The 25,254-nt window shown below is 43.6% G+C and overlaps 1 protein-coding gene across 5 annotated transcripts in view; it reads right to left on the reverse strand.

The window, feature by feature from the left end:
* The window catches only part of SHROOM3 (shroom family member 3), a gene marked incomplete at its 5' end in the record, with an annotated part of 329,672 nt that overhangs the window by 46,049 nt on the left and 258,369 nt on the right, over positions 1-25,254 (reverse strand). For all 5 annotated transcript variants that reach the window (XM_082611413.1, XM_082611414.1, XM_082611412.1 and 2 more), the window contains one exon: positions 13,979-14,110. In XM_082611413.1, coding sequence (XP_082467539.1) covers positions 13,979-14,110 — 132 coding nt within the window. The remainder of the gene's footprint in view (positions 1-13,978; positions 14,111-25,254) is intronic.

The raw sequence follows: 25,254 nt of genomic DNA on the forward strand, positions 1-25,254 counted from the left end.
ATCACAAATGCCTGGAAATGCAGAAGAACATGGTACAAGCAACTTAAGTAGGTGGAGAGGAGATGATGAGAGAGGAAGGCAGCAGATGAAGGTGAAGAGCTAGGAGGGTCCAGATCTCACTGAAGGGTGTGAATAGTATCTTATGGGTTTGGAGGCCACCGAAGAACCTTAGCCAAGGAGGGCCATGTTCAAATTCAAGTTTCAGGAAGATATTGCCAATAATGAGAATAAATTTGAGAGAGACAAGATCGGAGGCTATCGTATTGGCCAGGGTAAGAGATAATAAAGACCCGGCACTAAGGCAAGGGCAGTGAACTTAAAGGGATGACAGATCTAAGAACCACCGAGGAGGCGAAATTCCCAGCCTAGTGAGCGCTTGGATGTGGTTGGTGTAGAAGAGAGTATAGTCAAGGAGGAAGGACGGTCTTCATGTTTATAGCTTGAACTAGAATGGTAAGAACTATGGGATGGAGGGACAGGAGCGGAGGGAGGAAGGAGGGAAACAGAGCGGGGAGGCGGATGGCTCACTTGGGGCGTGCAATGTGAGGGACCTCTGGGACTGCAGTGGTGGACAGGAAGCAGTGGGGCCCACAGGACTGGAGTCTGGGCTGCACATACCCATTGAGGAGTCACAAAACACATGTCCTCTGAGAAACGACAAGCTGCTTGGGGAGAGTGCATAGGAGACAGAAAGGAAGTGCTTTCAGGATGGGCCTCCGAGAACTATCACAGTTTGGGGGTGGAACGGGGTTGGGGAGAGTCCAACAAGAGAGTATGGGAGTTTCACAGCATCCTAGCGGGGAGAACGAGGGGAGGAACTGTCAATCATTCCAACTGCTACCGAGAGGTGAGTGTGATGTGGTGAGTGTAGATGCACGTCCACTGGATTTGATGACTGATGAGTCTTTGCAATGGAATGACAGGGGCAGAGGTCTGATTAGGATGGGGTAAGAGGTGAATGAGAGATAAAATGGAGACAGCAAGGGCAGATAATTCTTTCAAGACCTTGGCTCTAAAGGGGAGAAAGAAGGTGGTAGCTAGGAGGCTAGAGGGGGCCAGGGAGTGAAAAGGATTTGTTCTTGCTGCTTTGTTTTAAATAATGAGAAGTATGAGCAAATCTGTATGAGACAGGGAGCGCACACAGGCATAGCCCAAGACACAGGATGAGGAGAGGCTGACGCTACGTAAGACTCATGAGGAAGTAGGCAAGGATGGGATTCTAGAGCACACGTGGAGGGCATGACCTGATGTAGGTGTAAAGGCAGGTCCACTGAAGTAAATGAGAAGAAAGGAGGAGCTAAGATGTTGATGCTCATATGAAACGGAGTGGGTGGGAGGACAGCTGGAAGGACTTCACACCCATTGTCCTCTATCTTCACTAGGAAGCCCAAAGAGGGGAAAGTGAGGGGTTTGATGTGGTGGATGGGGCTCAAGGGGCATGAGAAATGAGGACTGAAGAGTTGAAACTGATGAGAGATACTTAAAAGATTTAATAACTAAGATATGGTCTCTGCCCTTAAGGAGCTTACATTCTGGTGGGGAGACCAAATGAAGTATTATTCTAATAAATAATAAATCATAAAGAAATAATTCTTACAGTAAAGATAAATTAAGTGCCCAAGACTTGCAATGCCAGGACAGGACACCCAACTTGGGGAGCTGCTTCTCCGGAGTAGATTGCAGAGGTTAACTCTTTGTCCTGGGGTAGGGGGAAGATTTCATCCCAGGTGTAATATCGATACATTAAGAACAGGGTGCTTGTGAAACAAGCAAATCAGTAGGCTCTGAAAAACATATCCCTTTCTTTTGGATGCAGAACATATGTTGGGAGGTTTCAGAGATAAATCTTTGTTTTATAAGATTCTTCCAATACATACAATTAAGTGATGAAATGAGGAAAAAGAACAATGAAAAAGATGACCAAAATATAGCCCACCAACTCTCAGACCTTGCTGGAGCAGGATGGGTGTGTAAATCAGTGTAGCCTGAATAAAGAGCAGTTTGGCAACATTCAGCAAAATAATTTTAAAATAACATATCCGTCAAAAGAGTGAAACACAACCTAAATACTCATCAGTAGCAGACCAATTAAGTCAGTGTGGTACCTCCTCACAATGGAATATGTATGTGGCCATTAAAAGAACTGAGTAGTTCTATACATATGGATATGGACATATCTCCAAAATATATGGTTAAAGGACAATTGTAAGATACAGAACTGTGCGTACAGTATACTGCTGTATGTGGGGAAAACCATACATAATCACTTAACGTTTATTAATGTAAAGAGTATTTCTGGAAGAATACTTGAGAAACTAGAACCAATGACTGCCTCTGGGGAGGAAAACTTATTTTTCACTGTATTTCCTTTTCTAACTTTTGAATTATGTACTATGTACATGTGTTACCTATTAAAAAGCCAAGTATTTTAAAAATAGCCTCTCATATTGAAAATATAATTCACTGTACCTGGAGATAACCAAAAAAGTCAAAGAGCTGTTTATTGACTTTTTCAATGATGCAAATAATTTAATAAGCATTCCTAAAAAGCACAGCATGCTTTTACGTTTTAGGATCACTCTGATCTTAAGGAAGATAAGGAAATATTTTCCTAAAGCATATTACATCATGAACATACCAATAAGAGTCAGAAGGCGATTTAATTTTAAAATTGAGCCAACTAAGTTTTGTGCGTGCATGTAATTCAAACAAAGCCCTTTTGTTGCATTCCTAACCACAAACAAGGAAGCTTAATTGCGTGGGATGGGTAGGCTGATGAAACTGGAACTAGCAAGTGACACGATGTCCTTCTTAGATGATTTTGCCCTAACACACAGAGAGATTCAGGAATGAAAGCATATTTTGGAGAAATCTACACTAAAGCAGTTCACGTCTCTCGAGCAGTATTCACTGATCACCTACTATGCGCCTTCTTCCCTGCTGAAGTACAACTGGAGCTCTGGGAGGTCACAGATGCCCTCAAGGAGTTTATAATCTTGTTGAGGAGCCTCAGATGCAAGAAAAAGTATTAAGGAGCATCAGAGTATTACTCCTTCACTCGAAAAATAGTTGAGCGCCTATTGAGTGCCAAGCATCATTCCAGGCACTCGACACACAGTTTCTCACTTAACCTTTATACTGTATCTTTATGATACAGGACCATTAATGAGAAAACGAGGTAATCAAGAGAGACTAAGCAACCCATCCCCAGTCACAAGGGTTTGGAGGAACAGAGCTGATATTTAAACTCAGGCATCTGTCCCCGAGCCTGTGTTCTTAACTACTGAGCAATGAGCAGTAGAAAAGAGGTGAGGTGGGCCGAGTAGAGAGACAGACAATTAACAAGTAAGCAAATAAACAGGGAATTTTCATGTAGTTATAAGGGCTCTGAAGGAAACAGAACTGGGTAATGTGAGAGTGTGACCGAGGATCCTGCTTTGGATCAGGGACAGCCTCTTTGAGAGAGTAACATCCGAACCAGATCTAAATGATAAGAAGGAATCAACCTTGCAAAGAGCTGGGGGCAGAGTATTTAGCACACAAGCAAAAAAGAAACACAAAGGCCTTGAAGCAGGAATAAATTTGTGGATTTCAAGAAACAGAACAGACTGTAGCCAGAGCCTTGGGAATGAAGAACAGATGGTAGGAAAGTCATGAGATCATACTGGGCCATGCTAGCTCCTGAGGACTTTGGTTTAAGCACCAAAAATCTCCCTGGCTGCCAGTGATCAAGAATGGGGTCTGAAGTTGGCCAAAAGGCCTGGTAGTAGAGTGGGACTTTGGATGACCTTGAAGCATTGGTATGCTTTGGATAAATGGAGAAGGTGACAACCACAACTTGGATAATGAGAAATTCTAAGAGTTGGAGTTAATTATTTTGTTGATGCTGTTCTTTGATGAGCTGTTATGACTGAGACTTTGCTTGAGCTCTTCTGGGTGCACTAACTTTATAAACCATGCTAGTTATCAACTGGACATGAGGTGAACATGTAAAAATACCAAATACACTCAATATCAGCACTACCAAATAAAACATCATGTTTCTTAATTCACTTACTAACCCCCATCTGCCATCATTTGTTTAGTACACAATGCTATAATAGACAACAAAGTCCATCATGACAAGATTCTAGTCTTACCCACTCCCCCCAAAAAAGAAAGAAAAAACGCTAATATAAATGTATTCTGTAAATTAGGTTTATCAGAATTAACATATTATGGATTTGGGTTGAGACTCTTCATGATATAATTACTGAACACTTTGTGCTTAGCAGGGGATAAAAAATGTTTCTTAAGGTTCTTTTGTGTATCACTGTTATTTCTTTTCCTATTTTTCCTCATCTTTTAAAAAATTATGAAATACTTCAAACATACATAAATGCACTCAAGTGAATATAAAAAACACTCATGTGGACTCATTACCAAAATTTATCAAATCTTAATATTTTCCCCATATTTACTTCAGGTATTGTTTTGAATAGGTAATTAATTCGCACAGTTTAAAAAAAAAAAAAGATCAAAGCCATTCAGAAGTCTTACTCTCCTTCCCAGCCCTCTCCACCCATTTCTCTTCCCCCTACAGCAAACCTCTGTGGTTAATTTCTTATGTATGTTTTCCAGTGCTTTGTTATGCAAGTATAGGCAAATATGAACAAATCTCTTTTCACCCGCTTCACAAAAGGAAAGCTATGTGCTGTTCTACCCCTTGCTTTTTTGAACTTAACAACATCTACTGGAGATCATTCTATATCAGTACTTACAGAGCTTCCTCATAGCTTTCCCCCCCCCCTTTTAGCTGCCTGGTTTTCCATTGTGTGCATATGACATATTTCTTCAACCAGACCCTTTTTTGTAGACACTTTTTGATGTCCAGTCTTTTGTTACTACAAATAATGCTTCAGTGAATAACCATGTCTACACACTGTTTTCTGTCTGTGTCCACATATCTGCAGAAATTCCTAGAAGTGGAATTGCTGGCTCAAACTAAAATGCCCTTGCAATTTTGGTAGTTATTGCTAAGTTGCCCCTTTCATGCTTTAAAGGGGAAGCAAACTTAACATGAATAATTAAATGTCACTGTGCAAGTGATTCTTAGGGGGGTATTATAATTACACCTTCTTTAGTATAGAAGAATAGATGATTCATATTTGAACAACAATGCCTTTCTAGGCATTTCCTGTTTATAGGAAGATTATGTGCCCCAAACACTGATGATAAAAATATACAGCCACTGAAAACTAAGACCAAGTTAAGATGCACTGGGCTGTACCCATAGCACTGTTTCATTCATAGATCCAGATGAAACTCTCTCTGGAATAAACAAAGAATCACCTTATGCTGAGATATGTTTTCTACATGTTCACAGGAGACGGACAAGCTCTCAAGAACTTTTAGGGTTGAAAACACCCATTATCTTCCAAAATGTAAAAAAAGGTGTAATTGTCCCTTAGCACACGGTTGGCAAAGACATTGCTTTTGAGATATCCTTTGGCCCTTTTCAGCATCCCTAACCTCTAGTTTCTATGACTACTGGGCTACTCAAGGCTATACTCTGACTTTTTGGATTCACAGAAAAATCTAACAAGCAAACATTTCTGAGGCTTTTAGAATTGCCTAACATCTGTGTCTTTAAAAAGTGATTCAGTGGGTAGAAAGGTATGCATTAGGTAATATAACCCCATGGCAACACACACTCCTGTCTGGAAAGAGAAGTTCTTTTCAAAGGTCACATCCTGATAATATGCCCTGGGGACTTCTGGCGTTGGCAACTGAATCACAAGTAAGAGTGAAGTCGGCTAACAGACAGACAACGTAAGACTCTTAACATCTAAAATTTGCATTAAAGGTAAAAAAAATCCCAAAAACCTTTTCTTGTAAGATACTTTACCCCATTCCTCCACACCTGCTCCAACATCATTTCACTACTAGTTTATCTCCTCCTCACCCTCCATTTTGAAACATTTTTTAAAGATTAAATTTTATTGATGACCACACAGAATTATTACCATAAAAAAGAGGGCATAGGGCCTCCCTGGTGGCGCAGTGGTTGAGAGTCCGCCTGCCGATGCAGGGGATACGGGTTCGTGCCCCGGTCTGGGAGGATCCCATATGCCGCGGAGCGGCTGGGCCCGTGAGCCATGGCCGCTGGGCCTGCGCATCCGGAGCCTGTGCTCCGCAACGGGAGAGGCCACAACAGTGAGAGGCCCGCATACCGCAAAAAAGGAAAAAAAAAAAAAAGAGGGCATAGCCATGGGGGTGGGTGTTTTTCACTTAGCCACCAATGGCTGATGATGTTGAAATGTCTTTTTTCTCAATATGCCCCCCTTTCTTCCCTCCTCCCCTCAACTCTGACATCTACAGAGTAATCAGAATAGTCAGCTCTCCTCCCCACACTTCAATGTTTGCCTATATGTCCTGGCAGAAATTGACACGAACATTATAACATCTTTGCTCTGTAACAGCATTCATGTTTGTTCTTCTTTGATTTTCAAATTCAATTACAATAGAATCGCATAGCATACATAGACTAGCACAAACGTTAATTATCAACAATTTCTTCTTGTCAACTCTCAATTTGCAACTGAGCATCTTATTTGTTGGAGGAAGGAAGGAGGGACTGGTTTTTACTGATTTCTTGAGATATCAGGTATTATGATTTAAAATTTTTCTCCTCTACTACTTCTCTGTGACATAGAATATGTTGCCAGAGCTGAAAGAGAAATCACTTTCATGCTGTTTGTTTTTATCTTCCACACAGAGACACATGCAGACATCCACAAATATATGCTCATGGATCTCAGAGAGGATGAGATAGTTACAGAGAACTAGAAACACTGTGTGTGCCCCAGAATTGTTTGGAGGCTCTCCCAGAGGACCCCTGTTGGGCAAATGGGGAACAGCTCAGCAGGACACGATGAAGGTGCTTAGGGCTCTTGCCCTCCACCCAGGGGGCTGCAGGGCTGAGGGCAGGAGGGGCAGGGTACCCACCACTACAGCTGGACACCCTCCTCCTCTGTGTGTAACCCCACAGAAGATTGTCCCTTGAGGGTTTGAAGGATACCCTTTACACCACATACCAACCAAGACATTTCAAAATCAAGCTAATTAACTTTTATGCAGGGCTAAAGTATAAGTTAAATTTCATTTGCCAAAACAGTAACGAAAAGTTTTTGTGTGTGAAGCCGAAGCCTTACCTTTTGGTAGTGTTTTTTTTCTAAACACCATCCCATTCAACAAAAACAAACAAATGCTCCCCAAACGTCTAACACTAAAGACACGGAATTCTGTTTTGGAGTAAGTCATGCATTGTATCGTGTTTTTCTCTTCTCTATTTCACTTTCTCCTCATTTAGAGGAAGAGGCTGCAAATGAGACATTAAAGGCAACAACAATAACAACAAGAAAAGAAAGGACAGAAAGCGTTAACTTTAGATACGGACCTTAAACAATGGTCAAGAGAAGAATTCATATCTTAAAACCCTACCAGAAAAGACCCGAATGAAAAGAATAGTGAAGGTTTTAAGGCAAAGTGGGTGAAAACTTTATGAACACTTGTTCCAGCCCCTCAGTTCCTACCTGCCAGCATTTCCATAATAAATTTCACAACACGGAGGAGTTTAACCACCACCACCATTCACACATAACCTGACACTGTTGGGGAGAAAATAATAAAACTCAGAAGAATGCTCTCTCTTATTCGCCTTCAAGCGAAAGGATGCCAAATTAAACTTGAAATACCAGCCCAGGATGCCTCTCTTTATATGTGTGTTTTATAATCTAAGCAGTTCCTATTTTCTTTTTTACCTTTTACATGGTATAATAACAAAATGAATGCCCATAATAACAAAATAAATATTCAAGTCACCTGGAGATCCAGAACATTACCACTACTGATGCAGCCACCTGTTCTTTGCCATATCATATTTCCTTTTAAGTAAAAGCATCTAGGGATGCAAACACAGGCATTAAGCACAGCTCTGAACAAAAATTTCAAATCAAAGATTGTATAAGGATAAAAGCTGAATTCAAATTATTGTGAATAAGGGAAAAGATAATCAAGTATTTAAACCTTCAATTGTGGGGGCTTCCCTGGTGGTGCAGTGGTTGAGAATCTGCCTGCTAATGCAGGGGACACGGGTTCGAGCCCTGGTCTGGGAAGATCCCACATGCCGCGGAGCAACTAGGCCCGTGAGCCACAACTACTGCGCCTGCGCGTCTGGAGCCTGTGCTCTGCAGCAAGAGAGGCCGGATAGTGAGAGGCCCGCGCACCGCGATGAAGAGTGGCCCCGGCTTGCCGCGGCTGGAGAAAGCCCTCGCACAGAAACGAAGACCCAACACAGCAAAAATAAATAAAATAAATTAATAAACCTTCAATTGTGATGGAGGTAAATACTGTATACCCAGCAACCTCAATACACACTTCTTTTCATGTAAACTCAAAGTAAATGAGAAGACCATACCTTTTCTTTAATATTGAAACTACATTTGCAGGTTCCATTTCTTTATACAAACGTTGGCAATGAGAATAGAGAACTTGGCTACTAGTACATAGATAAGTAGCCATTCCTTGTGAGAAAAAGAAATTGTTTATTTGTAATTTCCTGGGGAAATGGGGAAGCAAAACCATGAAGTACACAACAAAAAGCAACTGCTAATCTGAATGAGATAAAAAGCCACTCTAGGGTCTTCCCTGGTGGCGCAGTGGTTGAGAGTCCGCCTGCCGATGCAGGGGACACAGGTTCGTGTCCCGGTCTGGGAAGATCCCACATGCCGCGGAGAGGCTGGGCCCGTGAGCCCATGGCCACTGAGCCTGTGCATCTGGAGCCTGTGCTCCACAACGGGAGAGGCCACAACAGTGAGAGGCCCGTGTACCGCAAAAAAAAAAAATAATAATAAATAAATAAAGCCACTCTAAATACGTACATCATAAGAAATATGGTGACTGTATATATGAGAGAAAATGATTGAAAATTCCCAAACAGAAATATTAATAGTACACTGAATTACCCGAGGTGCTCAAATAATGAGAATTTTCGTGACAATTTAGAGAAATGGGCTTAAATTTAATATGTGGTTGGTTATTAATTTTTCTTTATAAATAGATATAGCACAACATCAGAAAGGTATCTGTGAAAGGCTTATCAGTTGAGAATCCTGCAATGCAAGATTCGAAATCTCATTCTAACATAATAGTGGGCTTAACCTTGTGGCAAAGAGAATCATCCTAGATAACAACCCTCTGGCCAACTGCATGTCATATTCAGGAGTGGGATAAAAAGCCATTTCACCCTGTTAACTGCTCTTTCTGCTCCTCCCTGGGCTGCAAAGGCTTCTCAATGATTCCATGCAACTCCCATCAGACAGCCTGAACCGCCTGGAACTCACTAAGCTCCGTGCAAGTGGGAGGGACTCATTCCCAGCCACCTCTGTAGATTACCAATTAAAATTCAATTCCTGCTCTCTAAGAGGGAAGAAGAGAAAGTGACCCTTAGTAGCTTTCCCTGAGAAGAACCAGCATTTTAGACAATAGCACACAGCTTGGGAATGCCAGAATTCTATTCTGTGGGCAGGAGGAGGAGGGAAGGAAGAAAAATCATCTGCTGATAAAATGCATCAAACTGCAATCAGGAAGTTTCCTTTGTAATTGATCTTCTCTGCTAAACCTGCACCCTCCTCCGTGCAAAAATGCCTCTGTCTGCAAAAATGCGTGTTGATTGCTTTAAGCTTTCCACCCTTTGGAGGCTACTGAAGGAGGTCCTACAGCAACATCCACTGAGGCTTCCTGAGACACACTGCCCTGAGCTCACTAAGTCAGGAGGACGGGGACAGAACTCACTGCCAGTGGAAGTGCAAATGCCAGCTGCTAACCTTGCTGCCCAAATAAGGATGAATGAAGAGTCAAAGCCTGAGCTTCTATGATCCATTCATCTCAACTTACTTTACAGAGCACATATCACCATGTATGGTAAGTGCTTACTGATTGGATGAGATGGTCATTATAATGACGGTGGTGACTGGTGGTGGAGGATGAGGAAGGGACAGGAAGTTCATGGAGGAAAGCACTGGCTTGGAAAATCTTGAGTTTTAAGCTGGAACATTTTGTCTCTTGAACTAACTCATTGAACTACCCTAGCCTGAGGCTTGACAGATTTTAGGGAGAAGTTCTGCTGAGGTAAGTTAGATCATAGGACTCCTATTGACAAGTCAGACAAGAGAGAACTCAGGGATCCAAGCAAAAAAGGAAAGGTGGGATTGGATGTGTGCGAATATTAAGCCCTGGACCACTGAGAGCTTCTCTCTTTCTTTACCTTGGTGGTTTGGCTGGTCTCTATATATACCTGGAGTGAGGGTGGAGGGGAGTTTCTTCCTTTTGCTCTTTCCTTTTTCTTATAAATAAGTGAGAAAATCCTTTCTGGCTATTTTCTCCATGAAAAAGGAGCTACACATACCCATGACCCACTGGACTTGGAATTAGCTCATGAGGTGATCCCGGCCCTTTTCAATTTCAAAATCGGTGTAGGCTTCTGTGACCTGTCATGAATTAGACTTGCTCAGTGCCCACTACTAACCTTCCACCTCAACACCTGTGAGACTCCTAAGATGATAAGCACATCATGTCTGCTCGGTCTAAAGACATCAGCACCTCACCCCTTCCCATATTTCAAAACAGGACTTAGACCACAGCCAGCTTGAAAGAATTCTTAGTGGCCAAAGCTGGAACAATTTGAGTAATAAAATAAATAACAGTATTGGATTATAACCCACAGAATAAAATAATAGGAAGGAGTCCTTACTGCTATAAATAGTTGGATAAATAAATAAGTGGAGGAAAGAGACAGCTCTTCCTTACAGACGACTTCCAATTAATAAATGTGGAAGGCATGAAGGAAATACAGACTCACCTTTAGAACATTATCACTGAATAACTGTCACAGACAATATCCGTGGATAGATGCTAAAATCAGTGGGAGAAAGTTTGAGGAATACCAGAATATTTGTATAGCCTCAAAGCTATCTCCCCCCCAAGATATGTATTCGTTTACAAGGAGACAAACAATAACTTTACAGTGAGGAAACCTGGCAACTTCACCTTAACCAGGTAATCAAGGTTAACATCACCAGTAGTAAAACAATGACACCATGTAACCTGGGAGAGGACACACTAAGAAGGACACATCACTTCTGTGGTATTCTTGCCAAAAATGTTCAACCTCAATCCAACCATGAGATGGTATCAGACAAACTGAAATAGAAGGCATTCAACAAAATAACTGGCCCATACTCTTCAAAAGTGTTAAGGTCATAAAAGACAAGGAAAGACTGAGGAAGTATCACAGATTAGAGGAGATGAGGGAAACATGACAATTAAATACAACGTAGGATCCTGGAATGGAAAAAGGACATTAGCGGGGGGGAAAAAAGATGAAATCTGAATAAAATCTATAAAGCCTTATAGTCTGTTGATAGTATTACACCAATGATAATTTCTTAGTTTTAATATTTACACTATGGTTTTCAAAGATGTTAGTATTAGAGAAAGGTGGGCGATGGGTGGATGGGAAATCTCTGACTATTTTCACAGCTTTTCTGTGAATCTAAAATTGTTTCAAAATAAAAAGTAAAAAACAAAAGGGGCAGGATTTGGGATCCAAATAAATTGGATGAGAACCACACCAATTTCCAAGTTTAGTCCAACATCAGTAAAACCTGGGTTGCAGAGACCTCAGAGCATAGGGAAGAGTTATGAGGTGGACTATTGTAGGGGCTTATGATATACTTTTGGAGACAAGACACACACAAGTAAAATTCTTAGAGTATAAGTAGAGTAAAAATTCCAGCCAATAGGACATGAGCAGGCGTGAGGTATGCAACATCCAGGTCATGACTTTTTCAAAAGGAAATTGCTTTCCTATCTGCTCCCTTACAGTCTCCCTTCATACAGACACAGCATCATGAGCCAGTTTTGACCACACTGATGAGGGCAACCCCAGCTTGTTTTAAAGATAATCGCTTCACGGTTATGACGACAATCTTTCTCTGCATGGTTAGGATGCCAACTGGACATACACTGAGGTTCATTTGTTTCATCCAACTGTTAAGGATTGTTTTATGAAATATTTCAATTGTTTCAAGCTCAAACCCAGGTCTGTGTGATTCCACTCTTCACGCTCTTAGCCCCACCTAGTCTCAGCTCTCCCTGCCTTCTGGAGAATGGTCCCACAATTACCCCAGTGCCCCATGGCTGAAACTTAGCAGTCACACTCTTTAATCTCTCTTCCCCCACCCTCACCTGCTCTTGATCTGTCTCCTAAATTCAAACCAAATCTGTCTCATCTCTTGTCCCCTCACCACTTGCTAAGTTCAAGTCTCGATCATTGTCCACCAAGGCCAGGGCAATAACTTCCTAACTATGACTTCTGGCCTAAAGTACTTTGGCACTGATGCTACATTAACCTACACACCTCATTGGAGTCTTGTTAAATAAAAGGCTCTGATCCTCTACATTTTGAAGATCCTAGGAGGCTGAAATGAATAGCAGTAACCTTGGGGATTCTTCTTCTTCAGGCTGTCCCTGGAGCAACCTTTTGCCAGCTGCTTCTCTTATAGATGGAGCCTTCTGCAAATCTCAGCCTGTCCTCAACTGGTATGTTCAAACTTCTTTTGAATTCTTTTTTCAAAGAAAACCTTACAAAGAATCTTAATGTAGACACCATATACAAGTGTTGTTGGATTACAGGAAATATAACAAATACTTTAATGTATATTTGCATATCCATAAACATGGGTAACTGCATAAATCTAAGTTTATAATGTTTATTTATTTCTAATCCAAGCCCACATGTCTACATGAAAGAGCCACGCCCCCCCAAACTGAAATCAGGATCATTGACAACAATGATAACCAACATCTACTGAGCGCTTATGATTGGCTAGGTACCACTCTAAGTGTTTTATGTATATTAGCATTTTCAATCCTTTCAGCAACTCTTTGGGGTAGATTAGTTATTAAACTCATTTTATAGATTGGAAACAAAGTTTAAATAACTTGCCTGTAGTTATCTATTAAGTGGCAGAATCAAGATTTGAATTCTAGGTAGGCTGATTCCACAGACACCCCCCCCAACCCCATCTTACTCACTATATTATACTGCCTTTCATGCTGGCACACAGACTTATGTGACAGTGATGAAAGGCATGATGGGAATGATAACCAGAACATCATTATACCACCACCTAATGTTTACTTCACCTGACATTTATTTCTTGTTCCCCCAGAGCGGGCTCTGTGCTGAGTGCTGAATACCTTATCTCATTGAATTCCCACAGTTGTCCTAGGAAGTAGGTTCTGTTATGCCGATTGCTGAGGCAATAGGGTGGAGTGGCTGTGAGCTCAAACTGCCTGGATTTGAATCCACCACCTCCTAACGAGATGCCTTTACACTAGTGCAAACCTCACAGCACTGGTGTGAGAATTTGATGAGGTATGCAAAGCCCTAGCACATAGAAAGCACAGATAAGTAGCTGCAAATTTTTATTAGACCAACTTTGTAATCTCAGGACATTCCTCAACTAGAGATGAGACGTGTTCAGTGAATATCAGTTCAAAGATGAATCAATCTTGTAAAATGTAACGCATTAGTTATTTCCAAAGTGTAAGATGTTGGTGTATCTCTTTTAGTGTTTTTAATTATAGCTTTAAATACAGTTGTCAATGTATTTTTAAAAAGATATTTGCATCAAATGATTTGAGGGACCCCCAGATTACCTCCAAGGAACTTGGTGCTTCTTCAGAAGCTAGTTTGAAAACTATCATTAGGTGGTTACCCTTCTGAACCCCGAGCTTCCATCTGACCCCCTCGTCTGGGCCCTCCTAGCTCTCTCACTCGTCTGTGTTCTCGACCAGCCTTGCCCCCAGTTCCCTTTTCCAGCAGCCAAGTCCCTCTTCCGAACCGCTCGGCGCAGCCCTCCGTGCCTCTTACCTGTGCTTCAGCCGAAGTTTAACCCCTCCTGACCATGCTGCTTTCCTGTGCTGGGGGTCAGAGGTCAGGTGCTCTGGGCCGAAGGACTCAGAGGTGCCTGTATCTGCAGGGTCCGGGTCTGCACATGCATCTCTGGCAAAAATAGGAAAACAGGAAGTTGAGCATGATGGTGTTCATGGGCAGGGGGCACGAATGAATCCGACCTGGAAAATGCATGAGAATTAACCCTGGGGTTAGAGGAGAGCAGCACAGCTGAGCACAGAGGTCTAAGCCTGCACCCACCTAGGCGCTCTGCCCGAAGGAAGGCAAATGCGCTCCTGGGGGTCTTCATCCTCCCCTATCTGTGTTTCTGGGAAGCAATAAAGTGCACTTCCCAATCTTAGAATACCAGCTTTTTCCAGCCAAGGGGGAAAGAAATATATATTGACTGTTATGAAGATGAACCCTCCTATAACTCAGTAGCCATTGGTAAGTAAGTGAAAAACTGGCCTCACTGAAGCAAACTGTCCAAGAAGGTGGTTCCCTGAGACAAGTCCCCGCGGCCTCCTGTCTCAGTTTCGCTGGAAGGAGAGCGATCCTCCAGTGCAGCAGCCCTCTCTCTGTTCAGTGGGTGGCAGCTCAGAGGCACATGCCAGCTCTTGAGGCCCAGCTATTTCAGATTGTTTAGATTCCACTGTGCTGCAGGCAAGCCTTCTGTGTCTCCACTTAACCCCACCCCACACACAGTCCCTAATGCCATTCCCATAGTGCTTTCCCTCCATACTCCCAGGCAGGCAGAGAAAAATGTTAAGCCCCGAGTGCCCAGGGCATCCCACCATGGGAACAGATATATTTCTTCTCCGGAGGAGAGTCCTGGCTCCTGAATTTCCAAACACCCTGACTGCACCTTCAAGGCCTCCTCTTGATCAGACTGTCTGTCCCCTGCATCAGGTTCTGAGGAGGGCTTGCCACACTGGGTACCAGTGGTGTGTTTTCATGTCTGTCTTTGAGAGCCAACTGGTAGCCCCTGCACCACTTCCTGTAAGCAGGCATCTGGAGAAGGCGCAAGTGCCTGCTGTTTTCTCCTCTGCATTGGCCTTGGCTGAGAAGGGGTGGGGTCATGAATGGTGTTGATCTCTTTGTATTTCAGGACAGGCAAGGAGATGACCAGGCAGTCAGCAGGGAGTTTCTACTTCTAAGCTACAGTTTTCATCTTTAGTTTTATCTAAGCATTGTTACCTCCTTTGTTACATTATTTTTCTCACCAAATTTAAGATTCCTGGCTTTGAATACATTCACTATCCCCCTAGACTTGAAGTCTGAAGACCTGGTTGAGGTTCTGTCACTTGTGAGCTGAATGACATTGGGAATGTAAACACTGAGCCTCAGGCTCCTTATGGGGAATGTGAGAAGAGAGGCACAGCACGCAACGTCGGAGCCTGGCCCTGGAGTCTGCTGCTGAGGCAGAGTCCTGGCCTCACCCTCTGACCAGCTCGGTACCTCGGCCACGCTGTGCCTGTTCTCTCGTCTCTGAAATGGGTGCAAAGGACCAATGGCTTTCATAGGTTTGTTGAGAAACTTAAATAAACTAATTCAGATAAAGCACTTAGAGTCTGGTACATATTCGGCCCTCAGCAAATCAGCTCCTGTTATTATATGTATCCTGCAGAGTTGCTATAGTTTCTAGATAATGTCTATTAACTGTCTAGCATAGTGCCTACACATGGGGTATGTGCTTAATTAACGAATCCTTGTCATGACTGTCTTCAACAGTACCTTCATTTTAGAGCTCCTTTCAGCTAAGATGTCATGTAAAATAGACACAATTAAAAAGACCTAATTTATGCTGGAAATAACAGCAAAAAGAGTTTTGTCCAGAGTTAGCATGTCAGAGCCTTTTGCAGAATTCATCATGGGGTCTCCAGTTAGGATTTCTACAACCCTCAGAGGCACCAACCCCAATGGCCATCAGGCTTAAGCTGAGGTGGAAAGTATACACAAAGGTAGGGCTTCCCTGGTGGCGCAGTGCTTGAGAGTCCGCCTGCCGATGCAGGGGGACACGGGTTCGTGCCCCAGTCCGGGAAGATCCCACATGCCGCGGAGCGGCTGGGCCCGTGAGCCATGGCCGCTGAGCCTGTGCGTCCGGAGCCTGTGCTCCGCAACGGGAGAGGCCACAACAGTGAGAGGCCTGCGTACCGCAAAAAAAAAAAAAAAGGTATCTCATCATCACATGAACATAAAGGTGACACAAACATACACAGCACATCCAAGACCACCCATTGGTAGAATCCATTCTGACACCAAGCTTGCCTTTCCAGCTCTCCTCTAGACCCTGACGTTGCCTGCTGGGGAAAAACAATAAAGACCAGGCCTGAGCTTTCAAAAAAACATTGTGGCATTTAATAACTTCCTCTTTGTTTTTTGTTTTTGTTTTTTTGCCTAAACCACAATTGCTGGCTCTGTCCTTCCTGCACAATGGCTGAGCCCTTTTCTCTTTCCTTAGCCCCTCCCCCCTCTCTGGGAGGCACCAGGGGACAGAAAGTCCAGGGTGAAAGCTGTTGGAGTGAAGGCCTGGCAGGAAGAGCAGGCAAATGTGAAGGAGATGGAAGCAAGAACAGGAGACTGTCTTATCTTTTTAAGGATTTTCAGTGCATGATCCTTTTCAACCCTAGCAGAGATGAGCACCCCAGCAATGCCCTCCAGGGGACCAGCTGCCGTTAACAACTGGGTACGAGGGTTCATAAAACCAGGGTTGGGGTTGATGGTTGCTGATGGCGGCCCCCAGGCTAAGTCACAGCACAGCCTCCCTGCTAATCTTCACCTCCCCCAACCCTGGATGGGCTGGCTCCTGAGTGAGCTGCCTGGATGCAAAACACCAAGGAGGAAACAGGTTGGAAGGAGTGCAGGAAGAACCACCAGCGCCCAGAGCACTCCTTTTCTGGAATAACCTGGACAACAAATACACATTTTTAAACTCACATGTTCTAATGAAAAGAAATTCCATAGTGAATCTTGTTGGCAAAACTAATGAGATGTTTTTGAAGGCTCTTTTTAATATTGTTTCTTGCTGTTCTCCAGTCTCAGCATCACAAACTATGAGTGAGGAAACAGGAATCTGAGCTGACTTGAGAAGATTTAACGGGGGCTGAAAAAAAGACTGTGGGGCTTCCCTGGTGGTTGAGAATCTGACTGCCAGTGCAGGGGACACGGGTTCAAGCCCTGGTCTGGGAAGATGCCACATGCTGTGGAGCAACTGGGCCCGTGAGCCACAACTACTGAGCCTGCGTACCTAGAGCCCATGCTCCGCAACAAGAGAAGCCACGACAGTGAGAGGTACGCGTACCGCGATGAACAGTGGCCCCCGCTCACCGCAGCTAGAGAAAGCCCTCGCACAGAAACGAAGACCCAACACACCCAAAAAAAAAAGACTGTGATCCACTATCCCAGTATCATCTTTCTTTGCCAGATAGTTAAGAAACAAAAGATCCATGCCAAACACCTACGTATTTCTACTTTCTATGACGAGTACATTCATATTCCCAGCCCTCACTATTCATAATTCATGAATATATATGGACTGCTTCACTATTTGGTATTTTAATAGAGTCCTTAACTGCTTTCTGAACTGAGTTTCAGCCAATACTGAAGAAAAAGTTCTGGATCATCCTGTTCCTGTAGCTCTCTTGAGCACCATGAAAACTGGGGAGGGTCCGGGGAAGCTGGAGAGAAAGACGTACAGAGCTGGGCTGGGCCCGATATCGTGGTCTCTCCAGATCCCTTGCGCTCCTGCTTTCTACTGCGTTTAAATGGGGATGGGCAAGGGGGCTCCTATCTCCTTAGCATGGACTGTTACAACCTTAGGAAGAGCTTGGTTCTCAGAATCAGCAGTTTCGTCCTTTTGGTTGTGTTTTATCCAGGAACAGCTTCCTTGACAGCCACATCCATTCCTGTCCCCACCAACCCAGCACCTACCCAGCAGCCAGCACTACCTTTTAAAAAAAGTAAGTGGATTACGTCATCTCTAGTAATAAAACTTGTGTAGCTTCCCCATGCACTCTGGAGGAAATCCAAATTCCTTAACTTGGCTGTGAGGTCTCCAGTGACCTGGCTCCTGCCCACCCTTTAACATCTCCCCTCTCATTTGCCCTGTCCTCACTGGCCTGGCCTCCCCAAGCCTGCCAAGTTCTCCACTTCACACATGAGGTTCCCTCCACCTGGAACAGTCTTCCTCCCGATTCTCTGCTTGGCTGGCTCCTCCTCAGTCTTCGAACATCACCTCCTCAGAGATGGCTTCATCCACCTCAAAGAGCCTCTTCCCGGCACCTGGTCTTTCCCTTGGTTGCACTTGGAGCCGCATGTTAATGTTCATTTGCACACGGTATGTACTGGACAATAAGTGCAACGAGGTCAGGGCCCATGGCTGACTTTTCTTCGGTTTTGTGCTTTTAAACCACTACACACCCAGGGCCTGAGACAGTGGGTGGGTCATGGGAGGCACACAACACAGATTTATAGAATGAATCATAGTTGATTGTAAAGGGAATAATTGTGTAATGCATCCAAGGTGGAGCTCTATGCCCTTCAACTCTTAAAGGCATTAAATTGTTTACAATACATGTTTTGGGGAAGGTAGGGATCTCTTTTCTTGTAGTCACTTTCTACATAAGGTTGTGAGTCGATTTCTTTGTGAAAGTAGAATTCGGCTCTAACTCTTGGTCCCTGTCATCAACAGCTGCTTTCGTGGAGTAGAGAGCAGTGTTGGGGGACCACTGGCCAAGCCCTTCAACAAACAGTTGGTGCAGCTCAGCGCAGTTTTGCTGCCTTATGTTTCGAAGCAGCCAGAATGCCTTTTGAGATCAAGCAGACAGAAGTGCATTTATACAGGGCTAAGCTATCCTCAGAGCCCTCTGGAGAAATTCCTTCGGATTTAGGCTGGGTGCTTGCGTGTATTCGTTTTCACAATTTGCTTCATGAAAAGTCGTGTTCGTGGTTTCCTAGGTTTCTATTTTCTCTTTGTGCCACTCTGCATCCCTCACGCAGGAAACTGGTCCCACCATCATCTCTGCATCCTGTTAGCAGGCCTCTTGTATCATCACCTCAGGCTCCCCAGCACTCTTCCCTTCAGTCTCTGGGAGGTGGAGAGGGCCTGGATTCTCGCTTCTTCAGTGTGCAGAGGAAGATTTTAAGAACTGATGCCCTTGGGTTCAGATTTGTGTTCTTAGCCTAACGTATCTGTTCTTCGTTTGCTGGTGACTGGGCATTTATCAAAGGTTTCACAGACATTCTCAATGAATTGCCCTTTCTTTAAAAGCTCCTTGTTTCTATTGCTGGCCTTTTGGTACCTATGTATTTAGACTTAACCTTTCGGGTCACTGCCCCTTCATTACTCTCCTTTCTTGTTTTTCAAATGATTACTTACCATCTAGGAAGCTGTTCACACTGCACTCTCTCAGGCCTGTATCCTATCCAGTGCGTTCCATCACAGGCATGCCTTTTACTTGTCCTCAAAACCCTCTTCTTTCTGCTCACCCACCTTGGTTTGGCAGCATGGTTATTACAGGGGGGCCATACATAACCCTTCAGCCATGCATAGATGTGCTTTGTATGTCTCGGCCCTGTGTCTGTCTGTACCTCCTGTTCCTCTTGCTGATGCTTTTTCTCACTTGATTTCCCCTGAAACCTCCCAAATGGATCAAGTGTACAATTTATACCATTGACAGTCAGCATATTTCTGACTCTTTCTGAAACCATAAGCCTAACTATCTCCAGATCTTAAGCCCGTGACCTCTATGCCAGTCTTGCACGGAGACTGGAAAAGGGTGGGTAGGGGAAAAAGCCAAATGATTAGCCAGATCTTTTAACCTACCTATTAAATATTTAATCTGCTCTGGATTTACTTTTGACTTCAGTCCCTCCACCCACTGGGCCCTATGACATAGCTAGCCCAGGGCAAGTGCATAAGAAAACCAAGGGCCTGGGCTTCCCTGGTGGCACAGTGGTTGAGAGTCTGCCTGCCGATGCAGGGGACACAGGATCGTGCCCCGGTCCGGGAAGATCCCACATGCCGCGGAGCGGCTAGGCCCGTGAGCCTTGGTCACTGAGCCTGTGCGTCCGGAGCCTGTGCCCCGCAACGGGAGAGGCCACAACAGTGAGAGGCCCGTGTACCGCAAAAAAAAAAAAAAAAAAAAGAGAAAATCAAGGGCCCTCATGCAAGGGCTTATATTAAACTGGTGATATCTTTACCACTGGAGCATCTGGCCCTAGCTGTAAACACTGAGTCTGATCTTAAAACAACTCTAGTGAGTAGCAGGCTGTAACGTGAATGAACAATGTAGATTCCGCACCCAGATGCTTGGGTTCCTATTCTGGCTCTGTCGCCTAGTAGGTGTTTGACTTTGGGCAGGTCACTCAACCTCTTGTGTCTCAGTTTCCTCCTCTATAAAGTAAGGATAATCTTAACACCTGCATCAAAGGATGGTCGTGAGGCTTGAATGAATTAATATGTGTAACGCACTTAGAACAGTGCCTGGCAGTGTTCACTTCTTACCAATAGAAAGGAAACTTACATTTCCTGGGCACAGAGTACGTACCAGATACTGTGCTTTAAAAAGTTATTCATTAATCTTATCATTTGAGACAGCAATGATCCTCATTTTATAGATAAAGAAAGCAAAAAGAAAGAAAACAAGTAGAAAGAAGTCTGGCCGGAGACCATGCCACCTCTCATGAAATGCCTCTGAGGGTCCCAGGACTTGGCTTACTTTTTTCTTAGGCATCAGCCACATGCCAATCCACACTTGCCTGGAATTTCTGCCACATGACCCTTTTTCCATTCATATGAGACAAAAAGATACTAATGAAGACAAAAGATCAGCAAAAGTACCAAAATATTACTACTGGGTGATAGGATTATGGGTGATATTTTTCTTCTCTTTCCCTATACCTTGCAAATTGTTTACAATGAACATTTATTATTTTAACTATCAGAAAAAGCAAAACTAGCCTTATTTTTTTTCCTTACTAGAATGGGTCTCAGGCTAATTTCTCCGTATTTTTAAAGGAAAACCTTTGTCGGGAAATGGCAGTGGAGTTATCTACCCTGGGAGTAAACCTGGGCAGTGAAAAGACTTCATGCTGGTGGCAGGGTTTACTTTGGGATCCCTAACAACCATGGAAAAATACCTGGAGAAGGAAGCAAGATTTCTGGGAAACCAGTATCAGTAGAAGGTGACGAAATCGTCTTAAGAAAGTGAGGCCTCTGTCTTTCTTCCCTCCCACCCTCTCCTCTCCCTAGTGTCCAAAGAAACATAACAGTTCCGTACTTTAATATTATCCATTATAGCTTGAAAGTACCTTCCGTGCATTAGTCCATCTGGCCCTCATAATAATGCTAAAGGGCAAGTACAGCAGGTATTATTTATCCCCACTTAACAGATGTGGAGACAGCCTCAGACAGGGATAGTTACTTGCTTGAGCTCAGGACTTGTAAGCTACATGAAGTCAGGGTCCCTAACTCTAACTTTCATGCTCTCTCTTTCATTTCATATAGCCTTTAGAGTCTACAATCCTAAAAATCCTCTGACACAGGTGACAAACAATACCAAAGCTTCTTTAAAGGGAAAGCTTCTTCAGAAGAAAGTCAAAAGTTACTGACGGCTACTGCTCAGATGGGTCCCCTCTCTGTCCCTAGCCCAAATGTCCCTAGATCTAGAGAAATGATGAGACCAGATTTTGGAGGGCTCCTCCCCCTTGCCACCCAGACTGCACCTTGACCTGGAACTTCCTCAGACTGCTGATGTTGATACAGGACACACTTCATGTTGAGACTCAGAGCACACTTCTACACCCAGCCCAATCATCCATTCACTCAATCAACAATCGCTAAGGGTCAACCAGGGACCACACAATGGATTAGGCATTAGGCTTGCAATGGTGGCAAGCCTATTTAGACAAGAAAATCTCCCAGTCCAAATTCCTAAGACCTCCCTCTCCCAGACCACACAGCACGGTGTAGTACCAGTTATGACCTCTAGGAGAGCACGTTGGAGAGGATCTACTAGAGATGACAAGAGCAAGAAAGAGAACAAGAAGCAACATGGTGGGGGTCCCAGCAGCTTGGGCAGTGGCCAGGCAGCCCAGCTTTGTGAAGGCTCTTGGCGCACCTGGCACATGCCCACCCTGCCTCCACGATGCCCAAGAGGAAGGTCAGATCCACCCAGGGGTCAGCGAAGGAGGAGCCCAAGAGGAGACCAGCTCCTGAGAACGTGGAAACAAGCTAAAAAAGGTGGCAGGAAAGGATAAATCTTCAGACCAAAAAGTGTAAACAAAAGGGGAAAGGGGAGCAAAGGGAAAACAGGCCAAAGTGGCTAAACAAGAGACTAAAGAAGATGGGCCTGCAGAAAACGGAGAAACTACAAACAAGGAGAGTCCAGCCTCCCCGATGAAGCAGCAGAGAAAGAAGCCGAGTCTGATTAATATCATACACCTGGTCTTATCAGCGGTCCCTGTCTCCCTTCCTGTATACTCCAGAGGAACGTTTTGATCAACTATTTTGTAAATGCAAGTTTTTTAGTAGCTCTAGAAACATTTTTAAGAAGGAGGGAATCCCACCTCATCCTATTTTTAAAGAGGTGAAATCAGTTGCTGACTGTTTATTTTTCAGTACAACCAGAAGATAGTGGGATATTGAACATGGGAGGCTTTGATTATCTTGGGTGTCAACTTAACATTCCATAGACGGGGGTAATTTTTATATCCTATAATACAAAGCATACTAATTTGGAGTCAGTAGTGCATTTAATATGTCTTGAACACTTTAAATTACATCTCTTCCCATGTTGTTTTTGGTAGAATTGTTTCCTAAAGCAAACCACTCCTTGATCTTGGCTCTCCTTGTCAGAATTTTGTGCACTCTGTAACATCTTCGGTCATGGTCATCCAGTTTTCCTAGTAACTTTGTAAATAATGTGCTATGAACAATTGAAAATTTAAGTATGTGGTGTATATGGTATTAAATCATGAATTCGTGTGACTTACGATATAACAGCGTATCAAAATTTAAACATATTGGTACTTGATATCCTGTTAAGGAAAATTTGCCTCCGAATTTTAAGCTGGAAAGTCACTGGAATAACTGTTCAGAAGAGAATCACAACTACACAATTTTTTAGATTTCTGGTACATACATTAAGAATTGTGTGCAAATTGAAATGTCTGTGTACTCATCCTCAAAACCACCAATAAAATCTCAATTATGAAAAGAAAAAATAAATCGACATAGTGGAAGTAACACAGGAAAATAGATTTGGTAATACTTCCTCCCTTATTTCCACCAAACATTAGGAAAAAGGAGTTTGGATGGCTAAGTAGACACCAAAAATGGCCATATATGCATGTACTATTATAGAGGGAAATAGTACTGGAGCAGCAGCCAGGAGGCCTGCACTGGGTTGGTACAGATATACTTTAGGGTTCCTTTTACCTTTAACAGTCTACAAACCAAGGGGGAAAGAGGGCATAAATGACAAATCCTGAGTGAGAAAACGATTTCTCGAGTATCTCCGTCCACAAGTAATGAGCACTTTCTACACGCAGATTCCAAGCTGGAATCTATGCAGAATAAAAGACAATTTCTGACTTCCAGCCTTGCTGGAGAGACACACAAAGAATTTGGAGTCAGAGCAACTTGGGTTCCAATCTGAGCTCTGCCACTATTCTGTCTGAGCCTCAGGGCCTATTCTGTAAAAAGGGGACAGAGTATGATCTGCCTGGTGACATGGCGATGGGACTAGTCAGCCTGGCATGTGATAGCCACTACAAGACAGGAGCTATTATCATTTGATCTAAGTGACCTACATGAGAGAGGTGAATATGGGAAGTCACCCAAGGGCTGTGACAGGATGCTGGTATAACGATCGGCTCTTTAATTCCTTAAAAAGGGCAACAGCAAATGTCCAAAGCCTTTGGTGAGGGATATAAATATTTAACGCCACAGTGGAGGTTTTTTGCATATAGGAACAGGAAATATGGGGCATTACCTGGGCCCCTTAGGAACAGACTGGCACAGAGGACCCAGCAACCAGTGTGAAAGAAATGGTTCCTGGAACATCAAGACAGAATTGGCCTAAGGAATTCTTCTGGAGGCCTCCTCTCACCAGAGGGAGCCTCAGGCAGTGGGTAGGGACGGCACTCAGCGAAAGTGTCTGCATGGCTATTTTAAAAACATGATGAGCTTGGGCCCAGTTTTTTTTTTAGCCCCTGGAGTCCTCCCACGTCAGGCTCTGGGGAGAGAGACCCCTGCCCTCCTGCAGGCAGAAGTGGGTGGAGGGACTCTGGCTCTGGAAGGTCCCTGGGATGGCCATGCGGTCTGTGGGAGACAGGGTCTCTCTCCCATCTACTTGCAAATAAGTTGCTCCTGTCCTAGACCTGCCTGGAGAAGAGGGGTAGACGTTAAAAATGTAAATGGACGTGGTCATTCATCGGGAGAAAATAGGTCCCCGGCTAAATTTGGCAACAGCTGAGGAATCTTAGCAAAAATGAACTCACCCCCTTGTTTGTGAGGGAGGCCTAATCCTTACTTTGCCCAAGAGGATTACTGGGTCTTAGAAAGAAGCTCACATGCACTTTTTTTAAGCTCGTGCCAACTGCATTTGTGTCCACAATATCCAAGATTCTTTCTGCTTTTTAGGGTAGATAATAGACATTCCATGCTATTTAAATGCCTTCAAATCTCAAACCTAAATGTTTCCAACCTTTGCTATTACCCAAAGTGGGATTCTGTCTCCCAAGCTTTCCCCTGGCTGTTGCTTTATATTCTTTGGAAGCACATTTTAAATGGAAGGCAAGGTACCAAATTGCAGTCAATTTGTGGAAAAGTAATTGTTTGTGGTTTACAATACACCTTTTCAAGGTGTTTGTAACTACGGTTCCACCGGCTAAGTTTCTACTTATCCCCACCATTTTTCCTTTCCTTTGATTACTATAGGGTTAGTGTAATACAGCCCAGAGTTCTTTCTCTTTTCTTTTCTTTTTTTAAATCCTGTGTGTCCCCACTCACCCCAACACTACCCTATCCTCTCCAGGGAATTCTGGACCCACTGACATACATAACATAAAAGTGGAACTGACATAAATCTGTCTTTAGCTTAGCATGGCACTCTCAAAACATCATTAAAAAATATTACCAGTTGACACCTGTGTTGGACTTTACAATTTACGAAGTATTTTTACATAACAAATTCAATCCTTGTAATAATCCTATGGAGTGTTCTCCCTCTTTCACAGAAAACAAAACTGAG

This window comes from Mesoplodon mirus (genome assembly GCF_964341445.2).
Source record: "Mesoplodon mirus genome assembly, chromosome: 2".
NCBI lineage: Eukaryota > Metazoa > Chordata > Mammalia > Artiodactyla > Ziphiidae > Mesoplodon > Mesoplodon mirus.